This window comes from Thalassophryne amazonica, chromosome 5 (genome assembly GCF_902500255.1).
Source record: "Thalassophryne amazonica chromosome 5, fThaAma1.1, whole genome shotgun sequence".
NCBI lineage: Eukaryota > Metazoa > Chordata > Actinopteri > Batrachoidiformes > Batrachoididae > Thalassophryne > Thalassophryne amazonica.
The window spans coordinates 126017379-126032070 of record NC_047107.1 but is presented as its reverse complement, the minus strand read 5'-3'; the positions used below and the strand labels follow the sequence as shown (position 1 = coordinate 126032070).

Here is a 14692-nt window from a genome sequence, read left to right as displayed (position 1 = left end):
TGTTGACCGGGGTGCAGAAGAGTGTAATTAGGGCTCTAAGGGATAAAAAAAAAAAAAAATCACTTTAGTTACAGTGTTTTAGGCAAATCTTAAAACCTATTTTTGCTGTTTAAAATTTCATAGTTTTAGGTATACTGTTTTATATCACCTAGTTTGTATGTTTGATTTGCACTTGCTTTTCAATTTAAATGTTGTAATGGATGCAAAATATTGTTTTATTCTGTCTGTTTTATTATGCATAGCATTTTTCTCTACTTGAAAGTGCTATATAAATAATAATAACAGTTGTAGTAGTAGTAATTATTATTACATATACTGTTGTTAAGTAAACATTTTTATTTGAGTATTTCTGTTTTCTGGTACTCTCTGCTTCAAGAGGAATTATTGTGCTTTTTACTCCATTACATATATCTGGCAGCCCATCATCATCCATAATCTTCAACCGCTTATCCAGGATCGGGTCACGGGGGCAACAGCTCCAGCAGGGGACCCCAAACTTCCCTTTCCCGGGACAGATTAGCCACCTCTGACTGGAGAATCCCGAGGCGTTCCCAGGCCAGTGTGGAGATGTGATCTCTCCACCTAGTCCTGGGTCTTCCCCATGGTCTCCTCCCAGATGGACGTGCCTGGAACACCTCCCTAGGGAGGTGCCCAGGAGGCATCCTTACGAGATACCTGAACCACCTCAGATGGCTCCTTTCAACGTGAAGGAGCAGCAGCTCTACTCTGAGCTCCCCTCAGATGACCGAGCTTCTCACGCTATCTCTAAGGGAGGCACCAGCCACCCTCCTGAGGAAGCCCATTTCGGCCGCTTGTGCACACGATCTAGTTCTTTCAGTCATGACCCAACCCTCATGACCACAGGTGAGAGTAGGAACAAAGATTGACCAGTAGATCGAGAGCTGAGCCAAAAGGCGAAGCGTCCCTGCTGTGCCGATTCTCCAGCTAATCTCACGCTCCATGTCTCATCACTCGTGAACAAGACCCTGAGGTACAGTGAACTCCTTCACTTGGGGCAAAGACCTCATCTCCACTCGGAGTCGGCAATTCATTGGTTTCCTGACATTGGTGTATGAGTGTGTTTATGTGAATGGGTAAATGTGAGGCATAATTGTAAAGCGCTTTGAGCATCTGATGCAGATGGAAAACACGATATAATTGCAGTCCATTTACCATTTTTCTGCTGAGAACCAGGCCTCAGATTAGAGGTGCTGATCCTCATCCCAGCCGCTTCACACTCAGCAGCGAACCGATCCAGTGAGTGCTGGAGGTCACGGCTAATGAAGCCAACAGGACCCACATCATCTGCAAAAAAGCAGTGATGAGGAACCCTGAGCCCATCAAACGGACTATATCTGGCAGTCTTAGTTATTCATTATTTTGAATATTCAGATTAAAAATGCATAACATAATCAAAATGTGAATTATGTTATCATATCATTGAAATTCACACATTACCCAGCTTTGGGTAAAGCTCTCCAAAATACTTATAGATGTATTAAAATTGGCTCCACGTTTACTGTGCATTTAACATTTTATAACATAACGTCTTCATTCATGGCATGTGTGGTTGTCTTCATGTTTTATCTCTGCTGTAACTGTCGCTGTTTGTTTGCTGTTACATTACAAATCATAACCCTGCAAGCTGTTGTTTGCTTTTAGATTTATTTTTTTTTTAAAGAAATTGCAGTATTCTGTCTGCTGATGCTGTCATTCAGTGTGTTGATAGATTTAGTTCAAGACAGGGTTTTTTTTACTGACCACTGTTGGAAAGCTTGGGTTTTATGTGTTTCCTATGACATAAGGTTGACTTCTGAATTTTTTTGCCTTTGTTGTGTGTGTTTTTGTGTTACAGGCTTCTCGTTGGCCAGTGTGCTGAAGAATGAGTCTGTTTTCTATCAGTTCCTTCTCAAGAACCTTTCCTTATCAAACACCACAGCCAGCCTGCTGCTCAACACACCAATCAGCCTGAAAGAGGTGAAATAGTGATGAACTCTTACTGTACTAATGCACGCTGCTCAATTCAGCTCACGTTTGTTCATCAGTCTGCGTTCTCTAGCTGCAAGGTCACGCTGTTCTCACTGAATTTCAATTGACATGTTTTGCATGATAGATTTCCTTGGGTTAAAAATAACACCCTACCCACATGGATCAAGTGCAAGTATTTCATTGAGGAGGGGGGAAAAAAACAGGGTTTTGGTCAGCAGACATTTATCACCAGGTCAGTAGACATTTGTCACCAGGGAATCCAGCATCTTATGGACCGAGCACAAAACTGTAATGCACAGGAAATGAAGACTTGCTCATCATTTCAGAAATAAATAACATAAATGGGAAACCTAGCATAAAATGTTACAGTATGTAAAATATACGAGGTTTATTAGAAAACTAACCGGCAGTTTTATTAAAAAAAAACAAACTATATGGATTTGAATCACGTGCGATTACACCAGACATGCTTGAACCCTCGTGCGCATGCGTGAGTTTTTTCACGCGTCGGTGACGTCATCCGCCTGTGGGCAGGCTTTGAGTGAGCACTGGTCCAGCCCTCTCGGCTGAAATCCTTTGTCTGAGACGCTGCTGGAGACGGCGTGCGTTGCTTTATCAAACTTTTTTCAGGACCTGTGAGGGATATCCGAGTGGACACTACTCAAGAAATTCAACTGGTTCTCGGTGAAAAGTTTAACGGCTGATGAGAGATTGTGGAGTTTCTTTCGCTTTAAGGATGGCTCACAAAGCGGATCGGCGCAGCGCGGTCGGAGGTGGCGTCCGTCTGGCTGTTTCGAGCTGAAAACATCCTATTTTAAGGCTTTGTTCACCCAGGTCGTCGTCAGAGAACAGAGACATTTCAGAAGAAGTCAGCATGAGGAGTTTATGCGGACATTCCACTGTTAAAGGAGATTTTGTAATGAAAGAACGTGCGGGCAAATTCGCCGAGTCGGTTCCGTGATGACGCCGCAAATCTGTCTGCGCCGCGACAGGAAAAACACCTCCGTGTTGAAAACCATTTGTAAAATTCAGGCGGCTTTTGATGGCTTTCAACAAGTGAGTATCTGAGAAATTGTTTAACAGCTGGGCATGTTCCAACTTGTCTGTTAAGGTTTCCAATGGAGGTGTTTTTCCTGTCGCGACCCCCCGCGGTCGGGTCTGGCCCAACATGCGAATCTGCCCGCACGTTCTTTCATTACAAAATCAAAATCAATATTATTTATATAGCGCCAAATCACAACAAACAGTTGCCCCAAGGCGCCTTATATTGTAAGGCAAGGCCATACAATAATTACAGAAAAACCCCAACAGTGAAAACGACCCCCTGTGAGCAAGCACTTGGCAACAGTGGGAAGGAAAAACTCCCTTTTAACAGGAAGAATCCTTCAGCAGTACCAGGCTCAGGGAGGGGCAGTCTTCTGCTGGGACTGGTTGGGGCTGAGGGACAGAACCAGGAAAAAGACATGCTGTGGAGGGGAGCAGAGATCAATCACTAATCATTAAATGCAGAGTGGTGCATACAGAGCAAAAAGAGAAAGAAACACTCAGTGCATCATGGGAACCCCCCAGCAGTCTAAGTCTATAGCAGCATAACTAAGGGATGGTTCAGGGTCACCTGATCCAGCCCTAACTATAAGCTTTAGCAAAAAGGAAAGTTTTAAGCCTAATCTTAAAAGTAGAGAGGGTGTCTGTCTCCCTGATCTGAATTGGGAGCTGGTTCCACAGGAGAGGAGCCTGAAAGCTGAAGGCTCTGCCTCCCATTCTACTCTTAAAAACCCTAGGAACTACAAGTAAGCCTGCAGTCTGAGAGCGAAGCGCTCTATTGGGGTGATATGGTACTATGAGGTCCCTAAGATAAGATTGGACCTGATTATTCAAAACCTTATAAGTAAGAAGAAGAATTTTAAATTCTATTCTAGAATTAACAGGAAACCAATGAAGAGAGGCCAATATAGGTGAGATATGCTCTCTCCTTCTAGTCCCTGTTAGCACTCTAGCTGCAGCATTTTGAATTAACTGAAGGCTTTTCAGGGAACTTTTAGGACAACCTGATAATAATGAATTACAATAGTCCAGCCTAGAGGAAATAAATGCATGAATTAGTTTTTCAGCATCACTCTGAGACAAGACCTTTCTGATTTTAGAGATATTGCGTAAATGCAAAAAAGCAATCCTACATATTTGTTTAATATGCGCATTGAATGACATATCCTGATCAAAAATGACTCAAAGATTTCTCACAGTATTACTAGAGGTCAGGGTAATGCCATCCAGAGTAAGGATCTGGTTAGACACCATGTTTCTCAGATTTGTGGGGCCAAGTACAATAACTTCAGTTTTATCTGAGTTTAAAAGCAGGAAATTAGAGGTCATCCATGTCTTTATGTCTGTAAGACAATCCTGCAGTTTAGCTAATTGGTGTGTGTCCTCTGGCTTCATGGATAGATAAAGCTGGGTATCATCTGCGTAACAATGAAAATTTAAGCAATGCCGTCTAATAATACTGCCTAAGGGAAATATGTATAAAGTGAATAAAATTGGTCCTAGCACAAACCTTGTAGAACTCCATAATTAACCTTAGTCTGTGAAGAAGATTCCCCATTTACATGAACAAATTGTAATCTATTAGATAAATATGATTCAAACCACTGCAGCACAGTGCCTTTAATACCTATGGCATGCTCTAATCTCTGTAATAAATTTTATGGTCAACAGTATCAAAAGCAGCACTGAGGTCTAACAGAACAAGCACAGAGATGAGTCCACTGTCTGAGGCCATAAGAAGATCATTTGTAACCTTCACTAATGCTGTTTCTGTACTATGATGAATTCTAAAACCTGACTGAAACTCTTCAAATAGACCATTCCTCTGCAGATGATCAATTAGCTGTTTTACAATTACCCTTTCAAGAATTTTTGAGAGAAAAGGAAGGTTGGAGATTGGCCTATAATTAGCTAAGATAGCTGGGTCAAGTGATGGCTTTTTAAGTAATGGTTTAATTACTGCCACCTTAAAAGCCTGCGGTACATAGCCAACTAATAAAGATAGATTGATCATATTTAAGATCGAAGCATTAATTAATGGTAGGGCTTCCTTGAGCAGCCTGGTAGGAATGAGGTCTAATAGACATGTTGATGGTTTGGAGGAAGTAACTAATGAAAATAACTCAGACAGAACAATCGGAGAGAGAGAGTCTAACCAAATACCGGCATCACTGAAAGCAGCCAAAGATAAAGATACGTCTTTGGGATGGTTATGAGTAATTTTTTCTCTAATAGTTAAAATTTTATTAGCAAAGAAAGTCATGAAGTCATTACTAGTTAAAGTTAAAGGAATACTCGGCTCAATAGAGTTCTGACTCTTTGTCTGTACATTTTGAGCAAAGCCAATTGAGTCTAATAATAGATTAAATGCAGTGTTGAGGCTGTCATTCTCAGCATCTGTGTGGATGTTAAAATCGCCCACTATAATTATCTTATCTGAGCTAAGCACTAAGTCAGACAAAAGGTCTGAAAATTCACAGAGAAACTCACAGTAACGACCAGGTGGACGATAGATAATAACAAATAAAACTGTTTTTTGGGACTTCCAATTTGGATGGACAAGACTAAGAGTCAAGCTTTCAAATGAATTAAAGCTCTGTCTGGGTTTTTGATTAATTAATAAGCTGGAATGGAAGATTGCTGCTAATCCTCCGCCTCGGCCCGTGCTACGAGCATTCTGGCAGTTAGTGTGACTCGGGGGTGTTGACTCATTTAAACTAACATATTCATCCTGCTGTAACCAGGTTTCTGTAAGGCAGAATAAATCAATATGTTGATCAATTATTATATCATTTACTAACAGGGACTTAGAAGAGAGAGACCTAATGTTTAATAGACCACATTTAACTGTTTTAGTCTGTGGTGCAGTTGAAGGTGCTATATTATTTTTTCTTTTTGAATTTTTATGCTTAAATAGATTTTTACTGGTTATTGGTGTAATCTCCTTTAACAGTGGAATGTCCGCACAGACTCCTCATGCCGACCTCTTCTGAAAGTTCTCTGTTCTCTGACGACGACCTGGGTGAACAGATCCTGAAATGTGGAAGTTTTCAGCTTGAAACAGCGAGACGCCGCCGCCTCAGAGTGCAGATCGCCGTCAGGCGCCGTGGGTCGTCCTTAAAGCGACACTACCAGACCAAAATCTCTCATCAGCCCTTAAAATTTTTACCGAAAACAAGCTGAATTTATCGAATGGTGTCCACTCAGTTGTGCCTTACAGTTTTTGAATAAATTTTGATCAAACAAAGCAGCAGTCTCTGAGCCATTCCTAAACAATGAAAAAACGAGAGGGTGGGCCACTCCTCACTCAAAGACTGCCCACAGGCGAATGACGTAACCGACAGGCGTGAAAAAACTCTCGCATGCCCACGAGGGATGAATCATGTCTGATGTAATCACACGTGATTCAAATCCATATGGTTTTTGAAACAAATAATAATGTCGGATACTTTTCTAATAGACCTCGTATTTTCTCCACTTCTAAGTGTTTGCACAGTTACACAATTCTGGATTTTTGCTTCTGACCATCACCACAAAGGAGGTGAAAAGAATACAATCAAGATGTGCATCTAGTGTAGAATTTTAGCTCTAATTCAAGGGGTTTTAAAAGTAATATATTAACTAATTGTAACAGTGTCATATTATGTTTTCTTGAATTTGAAGTCCTTCTCTGCACCATTCCACCATGAAACTGGTGATGCAACAGGTAAACGCAGTAGAAGGAACAACTTATGGTCACAAAGTGCATTTACTTTCTATAACATATTATGACCAAGTGAACGTATTGATTTTTTTTTTTCTCCTTCAGCTTTTGCAGGAATCCAGTCGAATTGTCGCTGTTGTCTTTTATTTCTGTTCAGTTGCTGTAATTGCATCCTCCTGTTGTCACCTGTGTAACCAGGATCCGTGCATTGAGTAGAGCTTTTTTGTTGGTGAATTCTTTGTTGTGATTAAGTGTAGTTTTTCCTCACACGTACCAGAACGCATGCTATTTCAAAAGTTAAATAACAATCCTCACGTCTGTTTGAATGTAACAATGTGTCTCACAAGTTACTATTGATGACATGCTGCATATGTAAATTAAAAGTTAAATTCTTTCACTGAGTAGCAAACATATAACAGTGGTTACTTCTGTTTGACGTGCCAAAACAATGTGTGGGTCTTTTGTTTTTGTTGTCTTGTGGAGCTAAAAAGAAACAAATGTGGTTTCTTAGATGTTTTGAGCATTGGATTATTCCAGTATTTAATTGTTTTTTGTTTGTTTTTTTCTTCTGTACAAAATGAGATTGTTTGTGTTGATGCTTCAGATGGAGAATCGGTTTGTATGTTTGTTTGGTTTTCCCCTTTTCATGCTTTAGCAGCTTCAGGGTTTCCCTTCCTATTCTCTTGGAGCAGCAGCCCACACCCTAGAAAGTCACTGCTCCTCCAGTACCCCTACCTGCCCGTGTTTTAAGTAGGGATAACCGCATAGAGGTGTTCTTCATTTTCATTTATTTATGTAGCGCCAAATCACAACAAGCTGCCTCAAGGCGCTTCATACAAGTAAGGTCTAACCTTACCAACCCCTAGAGCAAGCACACAGGCGACAGTGGTAAGGAAAAACTCCCTCTGATGATTTGAGGAAGAAATCTCAAGCAGACCAGACTCAAAGGGGTGACCCTCTGATTGGAACATTCTAAGACTAACAAGTTTTACAAAGTTGAAGAAACATAAAATAGAAAAACAAACAACATAATAATATAAAGAAAATGAGAAGTCCACACTCTTCAGTATTGCCTTCATCTTGGTCCGCCCTGTTTACTTATCTTTTAGATATTGGTTCTTATTGACTGCATGTTTCATTGCCCTGCACTCATTGTGGGGACTGATGAGTGAGTGAGGGGAGTCAGAGCTGTACAGGTAGAACGTATAATGACTTCTAGCTCTTTTTCAGTTTAACTTCTGTGTGTGTGTTTTCTTTAAACATGTCTACAAAGTTGGTGTAGCTTAAAGTTTGTCAGAATCAGTGTTTTGTTCAGTGATGTAGCTCTTTAAAATGAGACAAGACAGCATTGTGCAGTCACTCTGAATGCACTGAGAGATAGACACCGACAGAAAAAGCCATTAGTTTAATTAAATTAATTTATTTATTGATTGATTTTCATTGTAGGGGAATATCATTCACAACATTGTATACACGTTGCATGTTTGTCTGGGCGTGATCCAACACGCACGTGTTTCACTTGTCTGTTGCAGTTAGAAGGACCAATTGTCTGTCTGTGGTTGTTACCCAGGACCCCAGGTGGTTCTGTCGTGTGGTGTAGGAAGCAGCGTGCTGCACCAGTGCATACTCTCAGACCTAACCTGAACAAAAACCATTGTCTGTATTGCCTTTTTAATTTAATCACTGACGTTTTTTTATTTGTATTTAATATTTCATCATATTCACCCCCCCCTTTTTTTTTTCTTTTTTTGGGGGGGGAGAATAAAAATGCAGTTCACCCAATATATGTATACAGGCTTCTTTAGCCAATAGCTCACTGTCAGAAAATTCTCACTCTTGTGTTCTTTTTTTGCAGACATGCACGAGATGCATCGTAAACAGATTAATTGTGCATTCAGATCGGCTCAGATGCGGCTGTACTCAATTACATCATCGTTGGTGTGCAGAAACACGCATCTCCAGATGAAAAAAAACGGGGCAATGTAAAATTCTGCGGCAGTCATGCAAATTGTAGTAAGGATCCTGTCATTTTGTAAATTAGTGGTGGTGTGGAAAATTGGTGGGTTCTCTCTGATAGCAATCGCCTGCATGCATCTTTCCCAGATATCAACAAGAACTAAAAGTGAATTACATTTCATGTCTGTGACTGTCACGGGTTAACCAGCTACATCAGGCACAGGGCAAACTGAAAACACAATTACCACACTAAATGTAAAGAACCTTCTTAAAATGACAGGTAATACTGCCAGCTACTTACCTTGGCCTCACAGCTGTCTGGCAACACTGCTGTCCGCTGAGTTATTACAAGTCATGTTGTCGATGACGGTCTTGGAACGAGCACCTGCACAGAAGGAGCTATACTGTTTAGCTTTTCCAGCATATAGAAGTCTGATTATTCCTCACTGCACTGGACAGTATAAACCACATTACAGTGCACTTGTGATGTAGATGAGTGGAGAAACATCTCAAAGACTAATTACAAGTTGGGGTTATCTCAAGTGTACTTGTAGATTCTTTGACTGAGATGATTAATTGACAGAATTCATGGTGCTGGTGTAATGGTGTCAGACCTGCATGACACTGTGATGGTAAAAAGGGCCAGATTTTCTGAAGAATGTTTACAGCACCTTGTTGAAGCTACGCCATGAAAAATTAAACCTGAAGCAACAAAGGTTGTGTACCATAGTCTGGTGCTGAAGGAGGTGCATTTTTATTGGTCGATGAAGTTAGGTTTCGGTCAGTTTTCTGCAGCAATGTCGTCTCAGCACAGCTATAAGCATTAACTGTGTAACTGGTGAATAGTTTTGATCAGTTTCTTCTGAAATTTGGACACACGTTCTCATTCAGTGGACTGGGAAAGTGGGTCCAAGCATTTGACTGGTTCTGTTTGTTGCAAAGCACTGTGAATGTTTTGACTTTAAAACACAATGTAAGTAACTTTGATTTGAGTTTATATGCTCTCTGATCTCACTTTTGCGTGTGTGTCTGTGTTTTGTAGGCGTACACTCTTATTTTTGGTACTTATCCCAGAGATGGTGGAGGGACACAAAATTTAATTCAGGGAGCCAAATGCAACAGACACAAAAGTGGAGACAAAATCCTTCATCTGGAGGTACGTCTTCTCACTCACTCACTCACTCACTCACTCACTCACTCACTCACTCACTGCCATTCATAAGAACACCTAAACCCAACAACTAGCTGCAACTTAACATGAGACAGAAATGTGAGCATCACGCACCTCTGCACAACTCTGGAGGAGGGGCTGAGGTTATGTGATTACCCCAGTTTGTTTTTGTTTGTTTACAAGATGTCGTGAAAGGTGGTATTTTGGACACAATTTTGATAGTTTGAAGTTTTTTCATCAGGCAAGAGTTAACTTTTGGTGATCCATATTTGTGTCATTTTTTTCCTCATTCTTTCTTGAACATATTTGAAAGAAATACACCTTATGACATAACAAAGGTATGCAAGGATGGCAAACACTTTATTGGTGTTCACATAGATGAGACATCTGTAGTGTGTACAAGACTATCTGTCCCATAATTTCTTCTACTAGTCAGTAGTATCCATGGGCATGAAGATGCTAATGGCTATGGCAGATAGATGCATAACTAGAGTCATGTATTTGGGCAACGTTTAGTGGAGACCCCATTGACTAAGACCTTTGCCAAAACACACCTTTTAAGACAATTATGGTACAATCTTAATTCACATATTAAGTTACATAAGTGGAAATTGGTCAGAAGAACTGTGGTGAATGGTTGCTGAAATTGTTCTTTGATTGTATTGGTGTTTGTATGATTTTCCTCAGAATAGATCTGAGGGAAAATCAGAATTGTGATTGCACATGCTCCCTTGGTTGACAGATGTCACAGTGGTGTTGCTGTTATTACTTGGGCAGAGAGATGGATTCTTAACCAGTTTTTCTTGTCATCCGTTCATTAATTTTCAAGTATTGGAAAACTACAAATCCAGGCTCTACTGTATGTACATCATTATCAATCACAGTGACAGAATGGAATTGAGCTAGATTAAACTGAATTGAAGTAAAGTGAATGGTCTACACTACAAGCATATCTTGATTGTTTTGTGCCCAGAGGCAATACTGGAAACATTGTCAATGCCCAAATTCTTAAGGAGCTGACTTCAGCATTACAAGACCACACATTTACCATATCACAATTGCAATATGTCCCACAATAACCAGTATGACTTTTTCTTCAAATCATGCAGCCCCAGTGTCTAAACCCACAATTGTACATGAAGTAGAATGGCTGTAGAGGTTTGTCTATAAGTACTTTCAAAGGTTGTTTAAGGGTATGAATCGATACTTAAGTGTATCATGATATGCACAAATATTGGAATGTGGCTACTCATTGCTTTTCCGTTCATTTATTCAGGTTGTTTTTGGAGTAGAAGGAAACTTATTAGACAACATGTCTTTGCCAAGTTGCAAAACAACCATCTTTTTGCATCATAAACATAAATTCCGGCTCATAATCAGCATCGGATCAATATGTTTGCATTATTCTTTTGAGTAATGCCATCTTGTGATATTTTCCATATTTTTTTTGTTCCTCCAGGAGAAGGTGCTTTGTGGTATGCATGCTCTGGATGGAGGCCTGATTCACAAAGCCTTACGCGATCCGACTAAAGCAACCCACAAGCAGGCACTGCTCAAACTGATGTCTCAGGCTTTGGGACTTACTGAAGTCACCGGAAGTGAGAGAAATGACCAACAGGAAATGAAGGAGGTGGAGGTACATCTGCTGGGGAACTATGGTTTATACAATAAGAACTGGAGCTGAAGGCAAGTTTTAAACAATATAGCGGCCAACAGCTGCATGGCGGTGCAAGCAATTAGTGAATTTACTTCCAAAACAGAAAGTTCCTGATTCAAAGCCACCTGTGCCCTGTTCTTTATGTAAATGTGGAATTTGCACCATGAAGGCTATCTGGCGTAAAATATCTGCCAAACAAATGTGTGGATCCAAATAAGATCTACTGTGGTGACCCAGAAAAAAATGGGAGAGGCAACAGAAATGACTTACATAGAAACAACTATTTTCATGTACAGTAAATACGTATATCATGAAGCAATACCCCCTCTGTGTTGCAGCATTAGCTTTTCTGTTTGTTGTTTTCATTGTTTTACCGGCCTGCATGTGCACGTTTAGTGTATGCGAGTCGCTCCCTGTGAAACAGGGACAGTAGTAGTGGTGGCCAATGTAGCACTGGGCATCCAAGATGGTGGATAGGAGTATCGTTCAGACAGCCCTCCCTCAGGAAACCACATTAGAAAGCTACGTCCTCTAACCAAGAATGTGGTTTGTCTAGAGTAACAAAAGCTGCATCATGTCCTTTTTGTTGATGTGGAGGAGGAGGTGTGGGGGGTGTTGCCAAAGGGAAGCAGGTGTTACGGTCTTGGATGCTGTTACTAGTGTAACACTTAGTGGCAATAAATAGTTTATGGTGCCTGTAGCAGGCACGATTTGGATTTAAAAGCACCAGCTGATAGTTAAAGCTTTTCTTATGACTGCCATCCACAAACACAAGCTTTCTGCCAAAAGGTGTTTACTCGTATCATTAGGCTGGTGTCTCCTACACTATAACTACATATGAGGTTTTTTTGCCATATTACAAAATTTGACTAAATAATTGTGATCTGGTTCTTAAAAACACTTGATATGAATACAAATCCTTTCTTAACTCTACTGTTATTACAGTGTTGCTCAGCCAGGCTTAAAACTGAAGTGGCTACACAACAACCTGGCTATAACATGTTTAAGGCCTTCGGGCTCTGCACACCTCTACAGGTGTTTTGAGTGTTTCATGCTCTGTGGCATTGAGAAAATTACCTTTACATGTACATTTAAAAGTAGTTCTGTCTTCCACAGGGGGTCCTTTTGACTGGTGCCATGTTGGAAGTCCTCACATGTGGGGAAGCTGGGACTGGTGAACTCAATAAGATCTTCCTGGTGCCTGAAAGACAGAAATCTGTGCTGCAGGCCTACCGCAGTATAATGTGCAGTGGAGGGGAGGGTCAAAGATCGCAGCGCTTCAAGGAGATGAGCCGCGGGCTGAGAGAGCAGATTAACACACAGAGTGTAACTGAGAAGGTACAACATTGAATTTCCCAAGTTTGATGCCCCCAGCTGAGTAGATGATAAAACACATGACCGTATTATCTGGAGTATAAGTTGCACCTTTTCTGTATGTAGAACACACTTTGCCACCATGTTTCCCAGGGGTAAGTTTAACAGTGGACAGGAACTCCGTGTAGGACGTGTACACTACAGACATGTGTACACTACAGACTTTTAAATTCCAAAAATGGGAAAAATGGACAAATAAATGCGTGTTTGACAACATATTGGGTGTTATTTGATGCAGTTTGGACAAAGAAATTGTCAGCTGGACATGGACTGCTGACACACAGCAACACGGAGAACTGAACAGTGGATTTAAGCAAGAAGCCCCCAGCTTGTGGTGTGTACCACAAGGCCTGTTAAATATCAAAAATAAGCAAGATGGACAAATACACATGGATTGAGCAGCCTATTGGATGTTATTTGATACAGTTTGTATAGACAGGGGTGGTGGCAAAGTGGATAGTGCACCTGGTTTCAGTGCGGAAGGTTGCTGGTTCAAACCCCACCCCTGCCACATTTCTTACAGGGGTGGAGTTGCATCAGGAAGGGCATCCAGCATAAAACCTGTGCCAATTCAACATGGAGATCCACCTCAGATCTGTTGTGGTGACCCCAAGTGCAAATTAAGGGAGCAGCCAAAGGGACTTTTATTTGACACAATTTGTCCAAGAAATCATCAGATAGACACAGATTGTTGGCTCATAGCAATAATAACATAACACTAATAGCACGAGTCCATTTGATAAATTTTTTTTAATCAGCTCTTTAATCTGCCATTTTTGTGCATTCTTGTAGTGTAATTTTATTATTGGCATTTATTGTTTCATTATTGGAGTTTATTTAGTTCAGTGCATTTGATTCCTGGGAAAGCCCTATATGTTGTGTCTACAAGTCGCAGGACCTCCCAAACAAGTGGAAAAAACAAAACACGACTTGTACTCTGGAAATAGGTCTACACTTCTGTATAGGGTTATTGCTCAGTCAGAAATATACATTGCAATTTATTTAATTTTGTATAACGTCCAATCACGACAAAGCTGCCTCGAGGTGCTTCACACAAGCAAGCAAATGTAAAATATCAAAATAAATAAAAAAAAGAGTTACAGAAATGTGGTGATGCAGCTTGTTAGTTCTGCAGGTTTAGAGTATGTTATATTTATTTAATAGTCCTACCTTCCCCCTTTCACCCTTTCTTCTCTCCCACCAGCTTCATCTGGAGCAGGCCAACTCTTTAGTTCCACTGTCTCAGTCCCACCTTGGGTCCCTGTTAAAAGACCTAGCAGACATGGAGCGTTTTCTGAAGGATGTAGATCTCCTCTCAAGCCTGGCCCGCCTGCTGCCCAAAGGGGCCTGCGCTGGTCGAACGGCCCCATCTTCTGCAAATATCTCCTGGCCTCTCAATGCGACGGTGTGGGGCCTCAACACAACTGATGTTCCTGGTGAGGAGGGGGAGGGAAGTGAACAAGGAGGTGGGCGTAAAGAAGGAAAAGTGAAGGAAGAATCGGAGAATCCTCATTCTCAGTTTTCAGCATTTGTGCAGCTTTGGGCCGGACTGCAACCGATTTTATGTGGGAACAACAGGTGAGATAGAAAACTTTTATCACTAATGTATGTGACAGGACTATGTAAAATACATATTTAGTTAAAAATAAAAGGAGATTGTACATGCTATTTTTATTTAAACCCATGTTTGTTTGTTTGTGTTGTTATTGAGATGTGATGTAACTAATGACGTTGGCGGAGATGGAGACATTTTGATTTCACTTTTGTGGTGCTGCAGTCGAGTCTATCCTTTTCTTAT

At 40.8% G+C, this 14692-nt stretch overlaps 1 protein-coding gene across 3 annotated transcripts in view; it reads left to right on the top strand.

Annotated features, from left to right (window-relative positions):
* Positions 1–14692, top strand: part of abca2 (ATP-binding cassette, sub-family A (ABC1), member 2) — a 178220-nt gene that overhangs the window by 70469 nt on the left and 93059 nt on the right. For all 3 annotated transcript variants that reach the window (XM_034171301.1, XM_034171302.1, XM_034171300.1), the window contains 5 exons: positions 1856–1977; positions 9735–9848; positions 11323–11499; positions 12637–12858; positions 14099–14472. In XM_034171301.1, coding sequence (XP_034027192.1) covers positions 1856–1977; positions 9735–9848; positions 11323–11499; positions 12637–12858; positions 14099–14472 — 1009 coding nt within the window. The remainder of the gene's footprint in view (positions 1–1855; positions 1978–9734; positions 9849–11322; positions 11500–12636; positions 12859–14098; positions 14473–14692) is intronic.